At 43.4% G+C, this 25,899-nt stretch overlaps 1 protein-coding gene across 2 annotated transcripts in view; it reads right to left on the bottom strand.

The window, feature by feature from the left end:
• Window positions 1-3,761: 3,761 nt before the first annotated feature.
• Window positions 3,762-25,899, bottom strand: part of LOC141166394 (tropomodulin-2-like) — a 95,810-nt gene continuing 73,672 nt past the window's right edge. For both annotated transcript variants that reach the window (XM_073653040.1, XM_073653041.1), the window contains exons 7-10: window positions 24,567-24,674; window positions 19,864-20,007; window positions 19,639-19,783; window positions 3,762-10,037 (exon numbers count right to left, since the gene is read on the bottom strand). In XM_073653040.1, coding sequence (XP_073509141.1) covers window positions 10,003-10,037; window positions 19,639-19,783; window positions 19,864-20,007; window positions 24,567-24,674 — 432 coding nt within the window. In that variant the 3' untranslated portion in view covers window positions 3,762-10,002. The remainder of the gene's footprint in view (window positions 10,038-19,638; window positions 19,784-19,863; window positions 20,008-24,566; window positions 24,675-25,899) is intronic.

The raw sequence follows: 25,899 nt of genomic DNA on the forward strand, positions 1-25,899 counted from the left end.
TTTCTCCTACCCATGGCTCATATAGTCGCATTGATTTCTTCCTGTTGAGTCATCACGCTCTCTCTTGGAACCCATCTGCTACAATAGATGACATATTGTGGTCTGACCATGCCCCAATCTTCCTATCTATTTCCATTCCCTCCTACAGTGTCCATTTTAGGACATGATCAGATATCAAAATCAAACATCAGAATGATGTCAGTTTGCGGCTAAATACCCTGTCTGAGAACTGATTCTGACGAGTGATTCTGACGAGTGATTCTGACGAGTGACTTTTACAACTATAATAATAATAATAATAAAAAAAAAAAAAAAGTAACTGTTCGCTGATGGGACTTGAACCCAAAATTCGGTGTCCTAAAGACAGTGCACTAATCACTGAGGTATAAACTCAGTTGTTAAAATTTGGGAGTTCTATTTGGTTATATGATTTTCAGTGCAAACTTGTCTATAACTCATTGGGACTTATGCACAGACTGCAGGCAAGCCAAATTCAAATGATGTTTGATGTGTGAGTCTGATGTGTGACTTTCTTCAAACATCAGAATCAGAATCACAATGACCTTTGGTCACCATGAGTATTTTCATGGTTGATGTCATAAGACAAGAAAAGCTGCTAGTTACTATTACTTGACTGGATAGCGCAATGGTAAGGCATCAGCATCTGAGACTACAGTATCAGAGTTCAAATCCTGATAGGCATAATTAAAACAAAAAAAGAAAATTATTCCTATTTAGCACACAAACTTCAGGGGTGTTTTACTTTTAATATCTGACACTCTGATTGTCATCCTGATGTGTTAAGAGTTTCAGACATGCTGTCTATTTGCATGGTAAATTGCATAGCCAAAGTAAATTGGGGGGCACTAATTTACTACATATCTATTTCCAAGTGACTTTATATTTGCATAATTTCTTAAAGGGGTCTAATGATAAAATGTCTTTATAGTAAATTTTTATTTGCATCCACCCAAGTACTGGCTGCAAACTCCCAATTTACTTTGGCTATGTAATTTACCATGCAAATAGAGAGCATGTCTGAAACTCTTAACACGTCAGGATGACAATCAGAGTGTCAGATATTAAAAGTAAAACACCCCTGTAGTTTGTGTGCTAAATATGCATAATTAATAATAATAAAAAAATCTTATTCCTATCAGGATTTGAACTCTGACACTGTAGTTTCAGAGGCTGATTTTTTACTATTGCACTATCCAGTCAAGTAATAGTAGCTGGCAGCTTTTCTTGTCTTATGACATTAACCATGAAAATACTCAGGGTGACTAAAAGTCATTGTGATTCTGATGTTTGAAGAAAGTCACACATCAGACTCACACATCAAAATCAAACATCATTTGAATTTGGCTTGCTTGCAGTCTGTGCATAAGTCCCAATGAGTTTTAGACAAGATTGCACTGAAAATCATATAAGCAAATAGAAATCCAAGGTCTCAATAACTGAGTTTCTAGCTTAGTGGTTAGTGCACTGGCTTTGGGATACAGAATTTGGGGTTCAAGTCCGATCAGCGAAGTTATTTTTTTTTTATTATTATTATAGTTGTAAAAGTCACTCGTCTGGATCACTCGTCAGACAGGGTATTTAGCCTCAAACTGACATCATTCTGATGCTTGATTTTGATATCTGATCATGTCCTAAAATGGACACTGTACTATTGGCTGTTCGGCAGTACAGAGAATCATTGTGCAAAGAACTGGGAGTGGGGAGAGTAACTGAGTATGTGTGCCCATCAGCACTCAGCTAATGAGGTGGACATACATATTAATTTACAGTTTGAACACTAGGTGGCGCCACATATATGCAAATAATGTCTGCTTTTTACCAGCATGTACATGGCAAACACTGTTAATTGTGAGAACATGTATTTAATAATGGGACAATCCCTTCAATGTTATACATGACACTTCTTTTCTCAAAAACGTCATATTTATTGAAAAGAGCTTATTACATCTAATATGAACATATTACAGTACATGTCCTCAACAAATACAATGTACAGAGGAACAACACATTGCCATCTTTATAGTTTTATAGTTAATTTGACATAATATTTTATACATTACAAACCAGTAAGTATGATTATTACAATACTCTGCAAATGTACGTCTACTAGGGAAAATAACTATGAGTTACACAGTAGATAGAATTTGTACGCCTGAGATGGAGCAAGCCTGAATCCCTATCATTACATGGCTGACCTACTTTTCATTATGTAACAGATGACTTTCATATTAACTAGTTTGTAACATTCATCTTCAGTAAATGTATTCCAAGCATATTAACATCTAATGACAGTTAACGTCAATGGCAAGTCATTCCTGTGCTATAGCTTACTCTTATTAAGATACCTTCGTTATTACAGTTTCATTATATTTCAGAAATATGCATTCTATCTGGTATTATTAAAACACAGTGAGGGAGATTTAGTAATCCTGCCTAACTTTAAGGCTCTCTCACACGTTAGTGTGTCGTGTATGTGTTTCCACATGTACTGGAGACACTGACAAATGCAGACTCATTCAAATCTATGGGTCTGCGCACATGTCACTGTATTTCCTCCAACCGTGTGTCCGTGTGTTCCACACGTAGACATGTCAGTTTTTTAAACGATGCACGGTCCGCAAAATGTCCCACGCTGAACACACACGAATGACATCCGTGTGTCATCAGTGTGACACGTACCGGCGCCTGGGAATCAGTGTACAGTTAGCGCTGTTCCCAAGTCCCGGGTGCTGAACGCTGCCCTCATCATTGTCCCTTGCTCGTGCTGTGATCAGCACGAGCAAGAGACAATGTTGGGAGTAGAAGTCTGCTCCCGCAGTGTTCATTTGTAAAAATAATAATAAAATCCTTATACTCACCTGTCCGGAGATGTCCCCTGCTGTAATCCTCTGACCGCTGACCCCAAGGAGCCGGAGAGAACTGAGCCACTCCAGCGAGTGAGCCCTCGCTGGAGCGGCTCATGCTCCTCAGCGTCAGAACTCAGAGGATTACAGCGGGGGACATCTCCGGACAGGTGAGTATAAGGATTTTATTATTTTATTCTTATTTTTACACATGGACACTGCGGGAGCAGACTACTACTCCCAACAGGGCAGCGTTCAGCACCCAGCGTTTAGGAAGAGCGCTAACTGTACACTGATTCCCATGCGCTGGTACGTGTGATTCTGACGTGGTACACGGGCGGCACACGGTTGCCACACACGGACATGGATATCTCCGTACCTAAAACAGAGTAAATTTAGGGTGTGTACATAATGTCTTTTTCAGTCGGATTCCGCCCTTAATCCATCTGAAAAAGTGCCGCAAAAGCGCCCAATAAAATTAACAATGCACAGCAATGTGAAAACGACATTGTTGTTAACATGTTTCATCTAGTGTAACATATTTTAACCGCCTCAGGGTTCGGAAACTCTGAAGAGGTTAAAACAAGTGACATGCTCATTGTTGGGGTGGTTCCCACTAAAAAGCTGTCCGCTCTCTATATTTCACAGTATAGAGTAAAATACGCCTGTGACAGAGCAACACTGACAGCAGTTCCGCCAGCGTTTTCCTGAAGCACCTTTATCTGGGAAAATTTGGCGGTTGCCAAGCCATAGACTGGACAGTCAAAAAATGCACCACATGTATCAATTATCTGCTGTTTAGCTTAGGACTCATTTAGGCGTCTGTTTTGGTTTTTTTGCAGATGAGAAAAAATAAATCATTTTTCATCATTGTGCATGATTCAGATCTTCATCTGCTTTTGGCCATATGTGTTTTACCATCTGTGGGGTTTCTCATTTTCTAATATACAAAAAAAATAAATTTTTTAAGCTTCTCCTGCCCACTAAGCACTAAAAACACACAGCATTTGTATGACACACAGCTAGCATTTGAGTGCCAACCCTTTTTTTTTTTACACAGACCCAAATGGGTGAGTTAGATCCGAAAATCATATATCCATTTTTTTTTTTTTTTTATTGACAAATAGTCCGCACAAGAACGGGCACGTGAACATGCCCAACAAAGTCACACATCCGATTTCTGTGAAAAACTCAGATGCATGAATGGGACCTTACACGGAGCGCAGCATCACATTCAGACCATGCCCCTTTCCTTTGAAGCCACACTTTTTTCAATGGCTAAGCAAACAGGAAAGATTCTAATGTTGAATTTCAATGCGCTGACTATAGCCATTAAATAACCATAGAGGTTTAGGCGGGTCTGTAATAGCCTGGTTAGGCAGGTTAACCACAATTCTATGCGCCCAGAACGATTGTTAATATGATCGTTCTGTGCACATAGGATTTCATGTTTTCAGTAGCATAGTCCCTTCCTACACAGGATGATGCGCTGTCGACAATAACAATTTGCTACATTTTGCTTGTTCACTGGTGATTGCTGGCCTGTTAAAGACGGCCTAACGTCTGTGTAAATGGGTTTTAAAACCCATTATAAATATGGTGCATGTCATGTAGGAGTACTTTTTTGGCGCAAATTTAACTAGAATTATCGCACATTTAACTTAGTAAATCTCCTCTACTTTTATTATAAATATAATGGCATACCATGGTTTAGGAGAATTGTGAGGGGATTGTACCTGTATGGGAAGAGCATAACACCAAAATATAAAACATGTGCATAATATAAAAAGGCACAAATAGCACTTCTGTATTGTGACCTACCACCTTTGTACTGTACACTGTATTCACACTAACTATAATGCTGTCAATCTCCAAAATGATACATTATGGGGCCGATTCAATAATCGCATTGTACATGCCAGTCTTAATGAAGGGCTTGTTAGAGTACGATGCACTGAATTCATTAAGAGGAGCACACCACTTAATGAATTTGGTGCAACTTCTCAGTCAAGTAATCAAATAGCATTTCTGGAGTAAGAAACGCAAGCACTTTTGCTGAATTTGCCAGGCGGGCATAGCCACAGCCCGTCCTACCCTGGCCCCTCCCCAGCATCGCCCATTTTGGCAGAGCTGCTTCAAATTAGCATGAAACTGCCTAGAGTCGCTACATTTTTCATAGCTCCGCATTACACAAAATTTTTGAGACTTTTCATATTGTTTTACACCAGGTGTAAAACTTTGATGAATAGCCCCCCTCTGTGTTTACCTAGGTTTTCTGTTCTCCATAGAGACATGAATGAAAGCACCGCCACAATTCTTTTAGCCTTTTTCCAGCTTTTTTTGCACTGTCTTTTTTGGGGTTTTCCAGTCCTGTTTTTTCTCCATTCAGCAATGAAGGAACCGCTAGTAGTTTCTGAAGTGAAGACGCTACATATACACTCAAGGAGATGCCTGGGCATCTTCTGTGCATCTTTTAAGCCTTCCCATTATAAAGTATAGAGTGTCTTCAGAGCGGAAAAAGCCTGAAGAACGGTCAGTTCACCTCTTTTCAGGTGCTTTCACATTACATTTTGGCACCCTTTAGTTGGTCCCGTTAGGGCTTACGTCCCAACACCCCACAAAACGGGATTCAGACGTATGCGCCATAGACTATAATTCTGCGGAAAGAGTGAACGTGTGCTCTGTCGTGCATCATTTTGGGGTGTGTACGCCTACTGTCCATCTCCAGTAGGCATGTCTGTCTCCAGCTTCCGGTCAGTGGCCCACAAACAAGCAGCGTCTTTAGGGCAACGCCTGTTCATATATGTCCACTCTTGGAAGCGTTTAATTAGCTTGAGGTTTTCAAAATGCAGAGCGTTTAAAAGAAGTGACAAGTCAATACACCCGACATTTCCCGCTATGAAGCTGCTCCATACTTTAAAATAAAAGTCAATGGGGGGGCTACAAAACTGTCACAAAGACACCTGGGCGTCTTTAGAGTGTTTTGTCAGTGTTTTTGAGGTGATTTTACCTCATAAAATGATAGCGGTTTATACACTGCTTTATGTCTGAAAATAGCTCACAAAACATGGTAAAAAAGGCTAAAAACATTTACAAAACTTTAACAGAAAAAGACTTCATGAAACGTTAACAAAGTGCTAACAAAAAAAATAACTTAGGCCACAAAAAGTCTTGAAAATGCAGCATTTCCTGAAGTGATTTCCGCTTGTAAAACTTGTCGCTTTTGACCGCCTCAAAAAAAAACTGTGCACATACGCTTTTTAAGGCGCGTTCCAGTTGCAATCTGCCCGGAAAAACGTCGCAGTTATGTCATATGCAAGCTAGTGTGAATAGGAGTCATGAAATTGCATGTTTGATCGGCTGTGACAGTTACATCACATCAATGCTATTTCTACCATGGAATTTATATGAGCAGTATATATTCTTTTACAATAAAATATAAATTAATAGCACCATGTTCCCATACAAAGATATAGACATTTCAACAGGGTGCTCATAATATCCAACACTGATATTCCATTTAGTGCAGTATACAATGTCATTCACAGCAAAGCATATAGGTTTGTCATTTCCCATGCAAAATGGCTAGCAGTGTAAACATATCCATTAGTGTCCGAACATAGTGTCGTAGATGCCGCTTTTGTAGATTCTCACATTTTATAACATAAGACATTGTACAATATAATGTAAGATACAATAGAAAAAGCTGCACAAAATTATACATTTTTATATAATTTGGGCTATTTTTGTATGAGAGAGAGGCATTTTAAGGCTACAGCCCCACTATCAGTACTTGGTCAGTATTTTTCCTCAGTATGTGTAAGCCAAAACCAGGGGAGGAACAATCAGAGAAAAGGTATAAGGCTATGTGCCCACGATGCAGAAATGTTCAGGATTTTTCCTGAGCGTTTCTTCATCTCCCTGGCAGAAAAAAAACACATGCGGATTGTACATGTGTTTTTCCTGCCAGGGACATGCGGATGTGAAGTGTTCTTCACATGCATTTCCGCATGCGGGTTGACAAGCGCTTTCCAAGCAATTTTAGCATCACTAGGAAAGTGCTTGTCAACTTGGTCACACTATATAAATCCATGCAGCCAGCATGGATTTATATAGTGTGACCGTAAAGAATGGTAAAAAATAAAAAAAATAAATCTATACTTACCTTCCGATGGCCCCCGGAGTCTTGCTTCGCTCCGTCCTGGCAGCCGGCAGCTCACGGTACACTACACTGAAGGACCTGCCGTCACATGACTAAATGAAGTCAGCGCAGGTCCTTCAGTCCACCGCGAGCTGCCGGCAAGCGAAGACAAGGAGACCGCGGGACATCAGAAGGTAAGTATCATATTTATTTTTTATAAATCCACACATTGAAACGCATGGATTTAGCATGTACAGATGCAGTGATGTTGATTACATGCGTTTCAATGCAAGTCAATGGCGGCGAAAACGCAGCACTTCCGCAAAGTAATTGGTAGTGCTGCGTTTTTTTCCGAAATGATAATCCGCAGCAGAAATTTCCGTAGCATGTGCACAGCACATGCGGATTATCATTGGGGGACATGGCAGGCCTTCTACCATGCATTTTTTAAGCGTTTGTGCATCGTTTTTGCCCCTGCGGAAACGCTTAAAAAACGCATCGTGGGCACAGAGCCTAATAGAAACACGTCACAAATTCTGCATTTTTGCCCCACTCCTGGTTTTGGCTTACAAATACTGAGGAAAGATACTGACCAAATACTGATAGTGGGGCCATAGCCTAAAAGTGCAACTAGACGAGGGCTATAAAGGGTTAAGCTACACGGTCCCATTAGTTGCCACAATATAGCTCTAAGACCAAAGTTTTAGGAGCTGTCTGCTATGCCTCACAACCAGCTGAAAACGCATCTGAAAGGGAACCTGTCAGCAATGTCTCAGAGAAAACATACTTTAAAACTGCAGCTGGAGGCAAGGTGAGTAAGATGACAATCCCAACAGGCAGGGTCCCCGTGGCTTCGCTCACCTACATCGACAAGCTCTCCCCTGGAGAGTGCACAGGAGAGTCCTGTCAATCTAGCTGAGTCGGGCAGGGAGAAGCCGGAAGGACATACTGTACCTCCGTGACTGGTCACACTAGCCGCATTGTCCCTGCGGTGTTTCAGAATAAAATATGCAAGGCTTCAATTACAGAGCCAGTGTCAGATTCATGCTGCTCGTGATTCGGTCAGCATGGTGAAAGAAGAGTAGTTTGACAGAAATTGATTTTTGAGAAAAAGGCCACAAAATTATTGATGCCGTTTTACAACCTAAATCCAGAAGATGATCTAGCAGGAAAGGAAGTATTAGACCATGTTCACATGCCAGTGTCTTTTTTTGGCTATAATTTTCCAAATCGTGGCAAAAAAACGTAGCACAATTGTATTGTGTGTACAAGGCCTAAGTGTTTCTATTAGTTGTAGAAAAATAGGGATCCGGCACTTCTTTCATTCACAGTATGTGCACTAAAACAGCAACTATGAAACTAACTAAATTCAGCAGCTGGTTAACCATCTCGATGGTGCTGACCAGAAAATAGTCCAATAGTAATGTAGGGAGAAAATGGGACACTCACCACTGTGCGCTTCGATATACGCCGAGACAGGCAATGGAGAAGATGGAGAGATTAATCTCTCCTTCTTCTCACCTGTGATCCGATTCTCACATGCCAGAGGATCGGATCACAGTAAAATGACACTCGGCTCAAGCTCGCAGCAGAGTTTGAGCTGAGTGTCATTAGCATATCGCATAGGATTCTATAAGCTAATGTGACCCCAGCCTTACAGTTGAGAATCTCCCTTTAAAAAGAATCTGTCAGCAGCTTTTGCTGCCTCATCTGATTGCAGCATAATGTAGGAAAACAGACCCTGATTCCAGTGATGCGTTACTTAGTTTACTGGGTGCAGCAGCTGTGACACAATCAAAGTTTTCAGATGTAGCACAGCTCAGAAAGCTAATCCTGCGCACACCACAGCTTTCCATTTACATTATCTATTAACAGTGAGCTGCTTATCAGTGGTGGAGGAGGAGTTGATCCAGGATGTATGCAGGCAGCTAGTCCAACACTGATAATCTCCTACTCATTGTATTGAAAAAATAACACACACACTAATAAATGACACACCACTGAAATCAGTGTCTCAGCCCCTACCTCATGCTGCCTTCAGATTACATTGAAAACACCTGCTGACAGATTTCCTTTATCACCACAACTGGTCATCTGTTCCAGAGTATTAAATGCCAAATTTCCTGCAGTTATAGGTGAAGTGTAAACTGCGTTGTCTCAGCACAGACGGCAGAGACATGGCAGAGCTGCAGATGTTTTCTGAGTGCATGATTAGACATCTTGTCTTCAGAGATTTAGGCATTGGTATAAAAATAAGCTGAAGGCCTCATTCACACATCAGTATTTTTGCATCAGTATTTGTATGCCAAAACCATACATACACTGATGCAAAAATACTGATGTGTGAATGAGGCCTAAGACAAAGAGCCCTGTGCACATTAGATAAGTATAGATGTAAATACAACCCTTCACCATCAGATTAGAGGAATTCAGCAGGAAGTAGGAATAATTGTATTATACAGTATCACACCTTAATTTGACACATGAGACTTGGTGAACAGCCGACAAAAATTCTGGATAGTATTGGAGAAAGTAATAGAAATGATGTAAGTAGGTAAGCTTATATCTGGCCGCTATGAACATTTTAGAGGATCCCAGCAACAATTTAGTCACTGCTTCAATGTATAAATTGCTACATAAAAAATGCCAACTTATGTAAAATTAAATCATACACAAAAATTATTGAAAGATGGCAATGCATTGTCGTGTGCCCCTTTATAAAGGAAGTGAGGTCACACGACAGCACCACAGGGTTGGCAACGTCAGCACTTCACGGACCATCATGGGTTGTAGGTCACATTTACCCTGTTCTGAATGACCATATGCAAAGTACAAGTGCAGGTTCTAAAAAAAAAAATATGTATTAAAGTCTTCATAAGTCAGCAACATAAAGTAGTCCAATAGGACTGTATCACATTAGTGCAGCTATCCGTTCCACGAGTTGGCTTCTCCTTCTTCCAAAAGAAGACAGCATATGTATTTTTAGCATTCCTTAGTTTACTGATGTTCCCTTTCTACTCTTTTTTGGCGGACTGCAAAGATAAAAAAAAAAGAATTCAGTTTATTAAAATCTGCATATTTTTCTTCACACTTATTCAAATGTACAGAATATAGGAATCAGTCAAGTAAAGTAATCGGTGACTTGAAAAACAGTTTGTACTTATGTTAGTGGTTTAAAATTTCGATCTGAAGACAAGCAATTCCAGTAAATGCCACGAGGTGGCGATAGCTTCCATTGAAATGTATATTGAAGTCTGATGCAGCTTCTACATATGGTCAGTGCAAAAATATGTAGTTTGGAAGGAAACCTAACATAAAGTACACCACAAAAATAAAGTTTTTGCTTCAGCTATTTGTTATTCCAAGATCCTACCCTTTCTACCACAAAACTCAAGCACTTTATTTAACGGTACAAATATAGATTTGGCAATAGCTGTATGATGCATCTGGAGTTTTATAGCATGATGTAAATTAATGAGTTAATATCAACTGTAGTTACATTCAATAAAGTGCCTGTTAATGTGATATTAAGCGTATTTTAAAAGAGTAAAGAAGGGTCTTTAAGGGGATTGTCAAGGATTATTAACAAAAATGTTTAAAATCTGTAAATATGTTAAAATAACCTGTCGCTCCAGCGCTTTGCACCAGGGGTCCCCACTAATCCTCTAGAAATTACTTCACATACATCATATAAGTGACCACTGCAGTCAATCACTGGCCTCACACGATGCTGAGGCCAGTGATTTGCCTCAGTGGTCACATAAATGATGTACAGCTGGTGATTGCTGCAGGCCTAGCAGGGACTACTCGAGATAAAGGATTAAATAGGTATGTAATGCTTATTTTGTATCTTAAATACATTTTTAAAACTCATAGACAACCCCTTTAAGTTTCCAGGTGGCAGATCTGTTGTTAAAAGTGTGACAAAAATTCTAAATCTCTTTATTCTGAAGGCGCTCACATACACCTTAAATAATTGTAGACTGAAAATGTATCTCTCCCGACTCCACCAAGAACGTTCATGTGTTTTCTATGGAGGCAGAGGAATCAAGCTGTCGGTTACATTAAGCCGCAGCTCATATACTCATCTACCTGGAGAACTCAAAGTAAATTCCTACAGCAGATCTGGAGCTTTTCTAAACAATGTCCTTCTGAAATTATTTGTAAGAAGTAATTAAAAACCCTTTATTTTTATCATTGTTATTATTAATGGCGCGATCTGTGCGGTTCAGCAATTATTATTCTCAGCTGTGCCATTCCTATCATAAAAGAAACTAGAGATACATAGAAGGAAAAGTTCTGATTCTGTTACGCCACTAAAATTAGTACGAGAAGGGATCACAGGGGGAAACTTGCCCTTCTCTCACTGACATAATCTGGAAATAAATGTGGATGACTCAGAGTTCGAAGAAACGCCTGGTACAAGGGGATGAGGATGCCAGACTTACTATCAGACTCTTGATTCAGAGTAGGAAATACGGTAGTTTCCAACCTGTTTGCTGTTCTAGATAATAAATTCTATTTTACTTTAATAATGCCAATCTCATGTCCTGTATTTTGTTTTCTACAGCGCTAAGTTAAATTTGTGAATCTGAAGACTAATATTTGAGGATCTCTCTAGCCTTAAAGGAATTTCCTGATGTTAGACATACATGGCGTATCCACAGAGTATGCCATACATGTATGGTAGTTGTTAGTGTTGAGTGAGCATGCTCGACACTGCTCGGTACTCGCCCGAGCATCTCACTACTCGGGATGTTCGGAAAGCACCGAGCATTTCCGGGTTACTCGGGCGGGAGCTCGGGTCTCCGCCCTGCATGTTTGGCGCTCTTTACAGAGCCAATGAACATGCAGGGATTGCCAGCCAGTCACTGTAATGCCGCAGCCATGTTGTTTGTGGGCATTACAATGATTGGCTGGCCGCACAGCGTCACCTCGAGCATTTAAAACCGGGCGCCGCCATCTTGGACACAGTCGCTCCGGATCAGACAGTGTAGGGAGAGTGCTGCTGAGCTAGGGAGAGATTTATACTGCGAAATAGGTAGTGTAGGGTCTCTAAAGCCTGCCAAATCAAACAAACAGTCCTTCTCAGGACTAATATCCATCCCAGATATCAGGCAGGCTGTATAGGAGACGCAGTGGTTATACCAGCAAACGCTGCATTACAGTCCTGTGTGCTCCTGTTGGTCAAATTGCTAGACTTATTCCCCGGTCTCAGGGGCCAGGAAAAATCCTTTTTTTTTTTCCCTCAGTTAGACTGTCCAAATACGCGTCTTATTAACCTTTTGGTATCCCCCCCCCCAAAAAAAAATTGAGTGTGTCTGTGACGGTTCAGACACCAATATATCTGTTTAAAAGAGTCTGATGTAGGCCAGAAATATAGAACTGTGGTTTTGCAGTTCCACGGGTCAAATCTCTGTATTATCCTGTTTTTGGCATTTTTGGACTTAAAAAAAACAGTAATAGTGTATCCCTGACTGGTCAGACACAAATATATCTGTTTGAGAGATTCTGGTGAAGGCCAGAAAAGTATAACTGTGGTTTTGCAGTTCCACAGGTCAAATCTCTGTATTATCCTTTTTTTGGCATTTTTTGCTGTAAAAAAAAAACTGTAATAGTGTCTCCCTGACTGGTCAGACACAAATATATCTGGTTGAAAGATTCTGGTGTAGGTCAGAAAAATATAACTGTGGTTTTCCTCTTCCACGGTTCTAATCTCCTTTTTATTACCTTTTTTCCATTGATAGTGCGAGTGTAAGCTATTTTACTTCATTTACAATGGGCAAGGGACGTGGAACTGGACGTTCTGGTGATGGTGCGTGTAGAGGACGGGGCCGTGGCCAAGGTGAAAATGTGCCACAACCAACAGCCACATCTTCTCGCTCCCACTTCTTGACCGAATTACTAGGGAAGCACACAACAACAAGACCACTATTGCGAACTGATCAGTGTGAACAGGTTATTAATTGGATAGCAGATAATACTTCCAGTTACCTGGGCACCACCACCTCCGGTCTGTCTTCCACACGGTCAAGTTTTAGTAGCCATGAGTCTCAACCGCATACTCCTCCTCACCCTGATGCTCCTTCCTCCCGACATGCCGAGTGTCGTGAGACAGCAACTGATCCCACACTTGGACACTCTGAAGAGCTGTTCACTGGTCCATTTCCATGTTTGTGCCTCTCGCCTGCTCCGCTTGAAGTGGTGGAAGAGGAGATCCCATGTAGCGATGCCCAAATATTTGAACAGCCACGGCCAGAGGAAGTCGACGCTGGCAATTTGTCACAAGAGGTGGACGATGACGAGACACAATTGCCACGAAGTGAGGAGGAGGATCGTGGTGCGCAAGTGGAAGAGGAGGAGGTGGTGGATGATCTAGTAACTGACCCAACGTGGCAGGAGGACACACAGAGCGAAGCCAGCAGCACACAGGGGGAGGGGGGCAGAGTACCCCAACAGGCAGGAAGAAGCAGTGTGGTGGCCGCAGACAGAAGGCGGGCAACTGTTTCCCGTAACACCAACACGAGGGACGTTGCAAGTACAACCGGTAGGTCTTCCAGAGTCTGGAATTTTTTTAAAGACTCTGCTGATAACCCCAAAAAGGCCATTTGTACCACCTGCCATGCCAGCATCAGCAGGGGTGACAAAACTACCAGTCTGACCACCACCAGCATGATCAGGCACATGGCAGCAAAGCACCCGACTTTGTGGGGTGAACCCCAGGGTCCACGACCAGTGTCAGCGGGTGTCACCACAGCTTCTTCCGCTGTTGTGCGTGTAATAGAACCCCCTGTTGTGCGTGCAAGGCAATCCCCTGTCCATACTGCGTGCAAAGATGCCCCCTCCTCTCAGTCTTCACTTGTTATGGCAGTTTCTCAAGAAACAGCATCAACATCCACGTCCACGTCCCACCGCAGATTCGCAGCCAACGCCCCACAGGCCACAGTCCTAAATTCGCACATTTCATGACTGCTTGCGTTGGAAATGTTGCCTTTTAGGCTGGTGGAGACGGAATCCTTCTGCAACCTTTATGGCGGTGGCCGTCCCTCGGTACTCGGTCCCCAGCCGACACTATTTTGCCCGGTGTGCCATCCCCGCACTACACAAGCACGTGTCCTAAAACATCTGCCGTGCCCTCAACAATGCAGTTACTGGGAGAGTCCACCTGACAACGGACACGTGGACAAGTGCTTGTGGCCAGGGACGGTACATCTCCCTGACGGCACACTGGGTAAACATAGTGGAAGCCAGGACCCAGTCGGACCTTGGGACGGAACACATCCTCCCCACACAGAGGATTGCGGGCCCTATGTCAGTCAGAGTTGCCCCCACAGTGTACAGCTCCTGCGCATCATCCTCCTCCTCCTCATGTTCAGCCTCCATCTCAGATATCACCACATCAGTTACAAGCTGGAAGCACTGCAGTACTGCCTCAGCCAAGCGGCAACAGGCTGTGCTGAAACTCATAAGCTTAGGTGATAAACCTCACACTGCTTGTGAGCTGTGGACAGCTGTGAAAGAGCAGGCAGATCTGTGGCTGAGACCGCTGAACCTACATCCAGGCATGGTCGTGTGTGACAATGGCCGCAACCTGGTGGCGGCTCTGAGGCGAGGCGAGATCACACACGTACCATGCCTGGCTCATGTGCTTATCCTCGTGGTTCAGCGGTTTCTTAAATCGTACCCAGAGTTGCCAGATCTACTCGTCAAAGTACGCCGCCTGTCAGCTCATTTTCGCAAGTCGGCTACAGCATCCGCCGCCCTTGCTGTGTTGCAGCAGTGTTCGCAGCTTCTGGCACACCGACTGGTGTGTGATGTCCCCACACGTTGGAACTCTACCCTCCACATGTTGCAAAGGATTTGTGAGCAGAAGAGAGCAGTTGTGGAGTACCAGCTGCAACAAGGCAGTCGATATTCAGGTCAGACTCCACACATAAGACCTCAGGAGTGGACCTGGATGTCTGACATATGTACCATCCTGAGAAACTTTGAGGAGTCCACCAAGATGGTGAGTGGCGATGATGCCATCATTAGCGTCAGCATCCCACTTGTCTGTCTTTTGCAACACTCTCTACAGAGAATTAAAGAGGAGGCATTGCAGCCAGAGTATGATGAGATGGATCAAGAAGCCGTAGCGGGCGATTACACACAGCCCAGCCTCATCTCATCCCAATGTGCATTGGGGGACAATGAGGGAGAGGAGGAGGAGGGAGAGGAGGAGGAGAAGGAAGAACAGGAGCGGGTATCATGCGCTGTAGATGGTAGTACCTGTACATAGTACCTGTACAACTGTCATACAGTCGGTTCAGCGTGGGTGGCCTGAGGACAGGGGGGAGGAGGAGGAGGAGAGCATGGTCAGTCGTCATCTTGGTGAGGACATGGAAGTCTTGCCCGTTACCAGTCTGGCACCCATGGCTGACTTTATGTTACGCTGCCTTAACCGTGACCCTCGCGTTGTCAAAATGTTGGGTGACAGTCATTACTGGTTGGTGACACTTTTAGACCCCCGCTACAAGGAGAACTTTCACTCTCTTATTCCTGAGGTGGAGAGGTCTACAAAAATGTGGCAGTACCAGAAGGCCCTTGCTGCAGAACTGTTCAAAAAATTCCCATCTGAACACGCTAGCGGCAGAGGTCACAGTTCGTTGACCAACCAAGGTGGACAGGCGAGAGAGACGCAACTCCAATCCAGCAGATGCAGGAGAACACTGTCAACATTCTGGGACAGTTTTCGGAGACCCGCCCAGCTTACAGGCCCTGAGGCGTGGGGTACTCTCACAAGGAGTGGAAAGTTTCAAAAGATGGTGAGGGAGTACCTTGCCGACCGTACCAGCGTCCTCCGTGATTCCTCTGTGCCTTTTAATTATTGGGTATCCAAGCTGGACACTTGGAATGAACTCGCTCTGTACGCCTTGGAGGTCCTGCCCTGCCGCTAGCGTGTTATCGGAGCGTGTTTTTAGTGCCGCTGGGGGAATTATAACTGATAAGACCACTCGCCTGTCAACTGACAATGCTGACAAGCTGACCCTTATCAAAATGAACAAGGGCTGGATTGGGCCAGACTTCTCATCACCATCAAATGACAGCAGAGTAACAAAGTCAAATCCACTGTGTTATTTCGGGAGGTGTATTCCCATGCACCGCTTCACACCCACACATGGGTATACGCTTCCTCATTTCGGCTGTATGTTGCTCTTCTCCTTATCCTCAGCCTCCACCACCACTATACCACCAGGGTGACGGTGGTCCGTGTTGCCAGCATTGCAAGTTCCTCCGTCCTAATTTTTGCCAGCTTTTGCTTGGAAGGCATAGGCAAAGACTATGGGAGACCCACTCCCCAATAATGGGAATAATGTTTTTAATATGCTGTACTGCATGGCTCTTGTAAGGGGCATTAAAATGGTCTTGTTAAGCTACTGCGACCTCCACGTCTCTTCCGAGGGGCATTAAAACTGTCTTGTTAAGCTACTGCAACCTCCACGTCTCTTCCAAGGGGTATTTAAACCGTCTTGTTAAGCTACTGCGACCTCCACCATTCTTTCAAGGGGCATTTAAACCGTCTTGTTAAGCTACTGCGACCTCCACCATTCTTCCAAGGGGCATTTAAACCGTCTTGTTAAGCTACTGCGACCTCCACGTCTCTTCCAAGGGGCATTAAAACCGTCTTGTTAAGCTACTGCAACCTCCACGTCTCTTCCAAGGGACATTTAAACAGTCTTCTTAAGCTACTGCGACCGCTACGTCTCTTCCAAGGGACATTTAAACAGTCTTCTTAAGCTACTGCGACCTCCACCATTCTTCCAAGGGGCATTTAAACCATCTTGTTAAGCTACTGCGACCTCCACCATTCTTCCAAGGGTCATTTAAACCATCTTGTTAAGCTACTGCGACCTCCACCATTCTTCCAAGGGGCATTAAAACCGTCTTGTTAAGCTACTGCAACCTCCATGTCTCTTCCAAGGGGCATTAAAACAGTCTTGTTAAGCTACTGCGACCTCCAAATCTCTTCCAAGGGGCATTAAAACCGTCTTGTTAAGCTACTGCGACCTCCACGTCTCTTCCAAGGGGCATTTAAACCGTCTTGTTAAGCTACTGCAACCTCCACGTCTCTTCCAAGGGGCATTAAAACCGTCTTGTTAAGCTACTGCGACCTCCACGTCTCTTCCAAGGGGCATTAAAACCGTCTTGTTAAGCTACTGCGACCTCCACCTCTCTTCCAAGGGGCATTTAAACCGTTTTGTTAAGCAACTGAGACCTCCACCACTTTTCCAAGGGGCATTAAAACCGTCTTGTTAAGCTACTGCGACCTCCGCCACTTTTTCAAGGGGCATTGATATTGTCTTTTTATATCACTGCGAACTCCACCATTCTTCCAACGGGCATTGCATTTCCTCCTAATTTTAGTCAGCTTTTGCTTTTCAATGCATAGTCGAACACTAAGGGAGGCCCACTCCCCAAAAATGGGTAGAAGGTTTTTAGTATGCTGTAATCCACGTCTGTTGATAATTTTTGGAAAGCCTTCCATTCACTGCTTAGGCCAACAGTGCATAGGAGACCCAGTTGCTATAAATGGAAAAAACGGTTTAGTTAAGGCCCTCTGACCTCCATGTCACTTCCAAGGGGCATTGGAGTGCCTCGAAATTTTTGGTAGGCATTGCACTCACTGCATGCCCTATAACTGTGTAGCCGAACCTATCCTTTTGGTACAGAAACATATCCTACTAGACATGTGTGGTTGACTGGCCTGATATTGATGTGAATGGTCCCTGTTCCTCCTGCTCTTTCTCCTTTGCCACCACCTCATCCATCTTTCATCACCTGAAGCTTTGTTTTAACGGGAGTCATAGAACTGGAATAGTAGCAGGAAAACATCCAGCAATCCTCGGAGGAGGTAGGATATGCGCCAAAACGCTGACCACCTCAGGCCTAGCTGCTACTACATACATGTGCTTGCATTCCAAGAAAACAAAGCAGATGCTAACTTCTATCATCATCACTATGCTCCTCACCTTGGCACTCTCAACTCCCCTGATGGAGAAGCCAGGGCCCACCGGAGGAGTCTGGTTCTCTGGTGGGCTCGTCCAATGCTGCCCTAAAGCAGGCCGGGCTAAGAAAAGTGTGTGGGAGGATGTTCCAAGGAGAAATAGGGGCGGCTGGGGACCGTTTATGGACACCCGGCCGCCCCCAGGCGGCTGGGGACCGTGTGTGGACACCCGGCCGCGGGGCGGCTGGGGACTGAGTATGGATACCTCGCTGCCGAAGCAGCCATGAGGTAGTGGCCAGCTTCGGCCTCCTCCAAACTAAAAGGCCCCATTTCAAATGCAAGCAAGCTAGCAGTATGGTATTGCAGCCTGGGGGTGGGTGGGTGGCAGGTTGCACACTTATGCTTGCATTGCAAGGAATGGGGGAGGTACAATTGAACACTGCCCTGGGACAAGGACTTGCACGGGGATAGTTGCAAGTCTGCATCTTCTGATGCGGAAAGGATCACTTCTGATGGGCACACTTTTAGTCAGTGACCTGGGAGTCAGAGATGCTTCCAGGGGTCTTCCCCATGCTGTTCCCATGTCTTTTCAGCACTGTATGCATGTGTCACACAGCACATGGCCAGATAAGATTGTAAAATGTTAAAATGACATTTCCCGGTGAATGCATTTGTCACGGTTGAAAGCAATACAAAAGTGCAAAAACGCATAAAAAAATGCTACTTTGTGAACATAGCCCAAGGTGTGGAGGAGTATTTTTGTTTTTGGTTATTTATTTTACCTTATACACAAGTCTTTACCCTGGAAAGGAAGTTCCTTAACATATTTCACAGGAAAACCGTTTCAGTTTCGTTTTTGAACGTTTTATTGTGAGCCCGTTAAAGTGTCTTAATACCTCTGACCACGTTGTTGACAGCAGTGACCTGGGGCGATGCCCATGCTGTCCCCATGTCATTTGAGCACTGTCACTATCGTTTTGGGCACTTTTTAGGCTTTCTACAGACTGCCGGGGGTGCCGCCGCAAAAATGCTTGGGTCTCCCATAGACTAACATTGGGCTCGTTGCTTGGGTCGAGCACCCGAGTATCACGGCGAGCTCGGCCCGAGCTTCGAGCACCCGAGCATTTTAGTGCTCGCTCAACACTAGTAGTTGTAGGTGTGACCTATACCAATCTCCACCTGTCCAGTTTGGTGAGGGGGGCGCTGGATGCTGTTTCAAGGTGGAGAAGAGATAAAGTGTTGGGTCTCTCCATTCTCCTCTATGACAGTCCCAGAAACATCTGAGCACGCTTACCTGGCTAATTCCCATAGAAGTTATAAGCCATAAATACCTAAGATCAGATTACTCCTTCAAACCTCCTTGGCACTGTTTAATCTGGATGCATTCATGGCCACTATGATTATCCAGATGAATACAGAATGTAATGATGATAATGCAGGCAGAACATCTACATACGTGCAATGACTATACTCTGCTCCTTGATGTTAGGAGTCGCTTTCCCTTATGCCGGTTCTGCCTGGCTGGAGAAGACTCCCTTATCTGTGATGTCTGACATCTGTTGATCACACTAGTATAGCAATTGATATCTAGTATCCCTTACAGTGACATTGCTGCTCTATGCTGGTAATAACATCACAGCAGAACTCACCTAAGTCATTATTCTTTGTAATGGCTGCAGCTACTCGGGTCCTTGGACCTTGCTGCGTAAACTGATATCCAAACTTAAGAATAGCCGAATTCTCTTCAAGCATCTGAGCGATTTCCATCTCCACGGCAGTCCCCAGCTGCTGTCTCTGCAGACAAGGAGCTAGATGTAAGATGGATATGAGCTGTAGCACGCCATCCAGGACTAAATAAATGATCATACCATTACCTGATTAGCAATCTTAATCTCGGTGAGGGTTCGGTTTTGCTTCAGAGCTTCTACAAGGGCCAAAATCCCAGCTCCCGTGATGAAGTTTGTTTCAACGTTGAGACGTCTCAATGTTTTGTTAACTTTTAACATGTCTGCAAAAGCCTTTAAAATGACAATCTGGTAAGGGATGGGTACACCACAAACATTAACAAACACTTTAGTGGAGTGGACATACTATTGGTGTAACCTCTGCAACTGCATAGGGGCTCAGAAGGTAAGGGGGCACACTTCTACCTCTAAAGCAGGTGTAATTGTTCAGTATGATGAGCTATTGGACTGCTAAAGGGCTCATATATTGTTCTTGTGCCTGTGTCTGCCCCTGCCTCTTATTCTACCTATGGTTATCATCTACCTCCATTTTAAGTTCCCCAGTAAAAGCAAAGTACGTTCTCGTAGTTCTACATTGAAAACAATTTCACAGTAGAAATCTAAAGGAAAGTAGAGGAACTTTTCTAAACATTCTGCTTTAATAGTGCGTTGCCTAAAAGATACTGTTATATATTCCTGAATGTTAGTGGCTTTGCACAACCCAACAAAAAATGTATCACCATTCTGCTACAAGACATGTAAGCTAACAATGTAGATGTTACCAAGTAAGGGCAGAGGTGCGGCCTGCCATATTAATTGAGCTAAATCTGAATTTCCTATCAGTATATAGTGGAAAACAATGCAAACACATGGAGAACATACAAATCCCTGCCATGCTGATTGAACCAGTGCTGACCACTGAGCCACCGTGCTGACCATTTGGCGGGCTCTCCAGTTCCCTCTCACACTCCAAAGACCTACTGATAGGGTATTGCTATTGTGAGCCCCCGATGGGGACAGAAATGATAATATCTGTAAAGTGCTGTGGAATATGATGGCGCTATATAAAGTAAAATAAATCGGAAACATAAAGTACAGGGGTCAATGGGTGCTGTATTACTGCTCTGTAGAACTAGTAAACTCTCATCTATATTTCTTCATGTCTACCTATTAATCCATGACTCACAGCTGTCAGATAGCTCAGGGAAGACAACGTCACTGCCTTGGTGAAGTCATGAGTGTAGGGCAACAATGTATGCGGTAACATCACACATGTAGTTAAGTCATAAATGTCTCTTTAAACGCCCAGAACAGATTATGAGTTATCAGGTGGATTCATAGTGGGCCGTGTTCATTTCTGCTAGATAGCTGTTATGGCTGCACCATGGGCATATGTTGGACCCGTGCTGTGTCTCCTTTAAAGTTCTTTATTGCAGGTGACTACATATGATGTGACATTAGCTGGTGGCATTAACATGATGATCGGGAGGTGGTCAGAGACATACAGTGGTGGCCAAAAGTATTGGCACCCCTGCAATTCTGTCAGATAATACTCAGTTTCTTCCTGAAAATGATTGCAATCACAAATTCTTTGGTATTATTATCTTCATTTAATTTGTCTTCAATGAAAAAACACAAAAAGAATTGTCCTAAAGCCAAATAGGACACAATTCCACACCAAACCTAAAAAAGGGGGTGGACAAAAGTATTGGCACTGTTTGAAAAATCATGTGATGCTTCTCTAATTCGTGTAATTAACAGCACCTGTAACTTACCTGTGGCACCTAACAGGTGTTGGCAATAACTAAATCACACTTGCAGCCAGTTAACATGGATTAAAGTTGACTCAACCTCTGTCCTGTGTCCTTGTGTGTACCACATTGAGCATGTAGAAAACAAAGAAGACCAAAGAACTGTCTAAGGACTTGAGAAACCAAATTGTGAGGAAGCATGAGCAATCTCAAGGCTACAACTCCATCTCCAAAGACCTGAATGCTCCTGTGTCTTCCGTGCGCAGTGTCATCAAGAAGTTTAAAGCCCATGGCACTGTGGCTAACCTCCCTAGATTGGACGGAAAATAAATATTGAAAAGAGATTTCAACGCAAGATTGTGCGGATGGTGGATAAAGAACCTCCACTAACATCCAAACATGTTCAAGCTGCCCTGCAGTCCGAGGGTAAAACAGTGTACTATCCGTCGGCGTCTGAATGAAAAGGGACTGTATGGTAGGATACCCAGGAAGACCCCACTTCTTACCCCGAGACATAAAAAAGCCAGGCTGGAGTTTGCCAAAACTTACCTGAAAAAGCCTAAAACGTTTTGGAAGAATGTTCTCTGGTCAGATGAGTCAAAAGTAGAGCTTTTTGGGAAAAAGCATCAACATAGAGTGTACAGGAAAAAAAAGAGGCATTCAAAGAAAAGAACACGGTCCCTACAGTCAAACATGGCAGAGGTTCCCTGATGTTTTGGGGTTGCTTTGCTGCCTCTGGCACTGGACTGCTTGACCGTGTGCATGGCATTATGAAGTCTGAAGACTACCAACAAATTTTGCAGCATAATATAGGGCCCAGTGTGAGAAAGCTGGGTCTCCCTCAGAGGTCATGGGTCTTCCAGCAGGACAATGACCCAAAACACACTTCCAAAAGCACTATAAAATGGTTTGAGAGAAAGCACTGGAGACTTATAAGGTGGCCAGCAATGAGTCCAGACCTGAATCCCATAGAACACCTGTGGAGAGATCTCAAAATGGCAGTTTGGAGAAGGCACCCTTCAAATATCAGGGACCTGGAGCAGTTTGCCAAAGGAGAATGGTCTACAATTCCAGCAGAGCATTGTAAGAAACTCATTGATAGTTACCGGAAGCGGTTGTTCGCAGTTATTTTGGCTAAAGGTTGTGCAACCAAGTATTAGGCTGAGGGTGCCTATACTTTTGTCTGGCCCATTTTTGGAGTTTTGTGTGAAATGATCAATGATTTGATTTTCGCTTCATTCTCTTTTGTGTTTTTTCCTTGCAAGCAAATTAAATGAAGATTATAATACCAAAGAATTTGTGATTGCAATCATTTTCAGGAAGAAACTGAGTATTATCTGACAGAATTGCAGGGGTGCCAATACTTTTGGCCACCACTGTAGGCTAGTGGATCTCCTGTAGTGCTCCATGATAAGTGATAACATCATAATCAGCAATTGCCTGATGTGTCCCTACAGGAATAGCAGATGATAACAGCCTAACAGCAGGTGATATCAGCCTAATAATTAAACACAAGGCACTGCAGCTACACCTAGGAGCAGGCGTGACCCACTGATGATGTCACTTGGTGGTTGTCAGAAACATGAGCAGGTAGGTTCCCAGTAAAACCTAAGAGTATAATAAAGTCACAGTGAGGATTACATCATATGTGTGCATGAGCTTACAGTCCGCCATGTCAGTGACATTGCTAGAAGTCATCATAGGAGGTTTTAGGACTTCATGTTTATTGTAAGTAACTGCGCTGTGTACAGTTGGACAGGGAGTTGGGATGGCCCATTTTGGGAACTCTTAGGCTATGTGCCCACGATGTAGAAATGCTCAGGATTTTTCCTAAGCATTTCGGCATCTCCCTGGCAGAAAAAACGCATGTGAATTGTACATGCAGATTGTACATGCGGATTGTACATGCAGATTGTACATGCGTTTTTCCTTCCAGGGACAAGCGGAAGTGAAGCGTTCTTCACATGCATTTCCACATGCGGGTGTCAAGCGCTTTCCAAGCGATTTTAGCATCACTTGGAAAGTGCTTGTCAACTTGGTCACACTATATAAATCCATGCAAAAGGCATGAATTTATATAGTGTGACCTTAAAGAATGGTAAAAAAAAAAAAAAAAAATATATACTTACCTTCTGATGGCCCCCGGAGTCTTTATTCCATCCGTCCTGGCTGCCGGCAGCTCGCGGTACACTAGACTGAAGGACCTGCCGCCACATGACTAAATGACGTCAGCGCAGGTCCTTCAATCCACCGCAACCTGCCAGCAAGCGAAGACAGGCACACCGCGGGCCATCAGAAGGTAAATATAATATTTATTTTTTATTTTATTCTTTTTTTACAGGTTCTATTCTTCAGTAGTGGGTAATGAAAACATGTGGGTCAACATCAGTGCCCTGGTGGCATCTCTGATGATGGTGACATCTGGAGGGTTTGGGAAGGACTTTCTTATGGCTCAGCCTGCATGAATATTGAATACTGCTCTGAAATATTGCAAAGTGCTCTGAAATATAGCCAAGTGCTGAGCTCAGCTAATTCCTCCAGTGCCATAGAGGATGAATAGAGTGGAGATGCACATGCCCAACCTCTGCTCCATTCAGATGGGGCTCTTCACAGCCCCATTCTCAGAATTTGTGGGGATCTCAGAAGTCGAATACTCAGTGGTCAAAAAGTTATCCCCTATCCTAAGGAAAAACTTGGCACAAACCCCTTAATCTGGCTGCATTTGTTAATCTTCCCTTCTGTCCCGAGAGGACTGCCAACATTACCGGGAGTTTCTGACTATACACCAATGTAATTGTAGGCCAGGTGGATATGCGGAAAATTTATGCGGCACAACAGGGACTGCAGAGGAGAGAATTATTCTTTAATTAAAAATGAAACACCACGAGTCTCCTACCTTCTCACAACTCTAATACTACAAACAATTGTCAAAGCAATTACAGCCCCCATCACATTATATAGCCCCCTAAACTATGCTATATCTTGTCATAGCCACATTGTTAGAGATTCTCCAAAAAGTTACACTCCTTCGTAATTATAAATTTACATAATATTTTCTGCCACAATTATATAAATCAATGGTCATGTTTAATATGTACTTACAATAGCTATTGGATCATTGCTTCGTGTTGCAGCAAGGCTGAAACACTTAACATGGGTATTCGATTCCAAAGACTTTGCAAATTCCTTCAGGGTAGGTATTGGGATGTTCTACAATTCATAAAGAAAAAGAACAGCGATATCAGGCAGAAAACAAAAATCAGACATTACGTGTGACAATGTGTGCATCTACATCTTGTCTCATGAGTTTTAGGTTTTAGATGGGCCTCAGTACCAAAGACAAAAGGAACTTAAAGGGTTTGCTCACACGAGCGTATAACATGGCCAAGTGCTATCCAATATTTATTAGATACCACTCGGCCCAATGTCATACTCTGGCGCAGCAAGATCTGCAATTATTTTCTCACGCCGATTCAGCATGCTGCAAGTGCATCTGATAATTGGACCACATGCACCCATACAAGTCTATGGGCGTGTATGAAACATCGGACTGCACTCAGATGTCATCCCAGTGCAGTCCAGCATCCGCGGACAGAGACAATGGAGAAGATGGAGAAATTACTTTCTCCATCTTCTCTGCACCTGTGCTGTGATTCTCTCATGCGAGAGAAGCAGATCACACTTACATGACACTAGGATCAAACTCTGACAGACTTTGAGCCAAGTGTCATTAGTATAATTAAGAGTCTGTTATAGGGATTAATAGGTTAATTGTGATATAACTAAAAAAGACCCGTCATCAAGTCAGGAGTGGCCAGTTTTTGCTCATTTTATTCCTCCCCTGAGCATGCCATGTTCCAGAGATATTGGCTTGTTTAATTGGAGTTCATTTTTATGGCATTTACCAAGGGGGCGTGGCTCACAGTGTAATTAAACACAGCTGCCTAAATACATGCCCCCAGAGTCTTTTCAGCACTGCCCCCTTAGTAAATATAATAAAAATTAGCACCAAATAAAAGGCCTATATTTCTGGAAACATATGGTGGGTTTAAAAAAAATGGCACACTCAAGGCAGCAGATGGAAGAATGTAAGATGAAAAAAAAACTGTCCGCTATTGACCTGGTAACAGGTCCACCCATTCACTTGTACAAATAGGAGTCGACATTTCGTAACCTATCACATTCTCATTATACTGCCCCTTGGTCCTCTAGCTGTGCAGTGTAACTGGAAGACAGACTGCAAACAGCACTACACAACTAAGCTCCAAAAAGGTACGAGAACAAGGGTAAGTGTTTAAAAGGCTTGTGTGGTTTACGAAAGAACACATCCTCCAATACATTACTGGGTAATTCTGCGTTATTAGAGTGGGATCCCTATTTTGTAGCCTCATTTATTAGAGTAGTTACGAAGACGATCTCTCATTCCGGCGGATGA

The sequence above is a fragment of the Phyllobates terribilis genome, unplaced genomic scaffold, assembly GCF_046119375.1.
Source record: "Phyllobates terribilis strain yellow unplaced genomic scaffold, ASM4611937v1 Scaffold_11__3_contigs__length_659146591, whole genome shotgun sequence".
Taxonomy (NCBI): Eukaryota; Metazoa; Chordata; class Amphibia; order Anura; family Dendrobatidae; genus Phyllobates; species Phyllobates terribilis.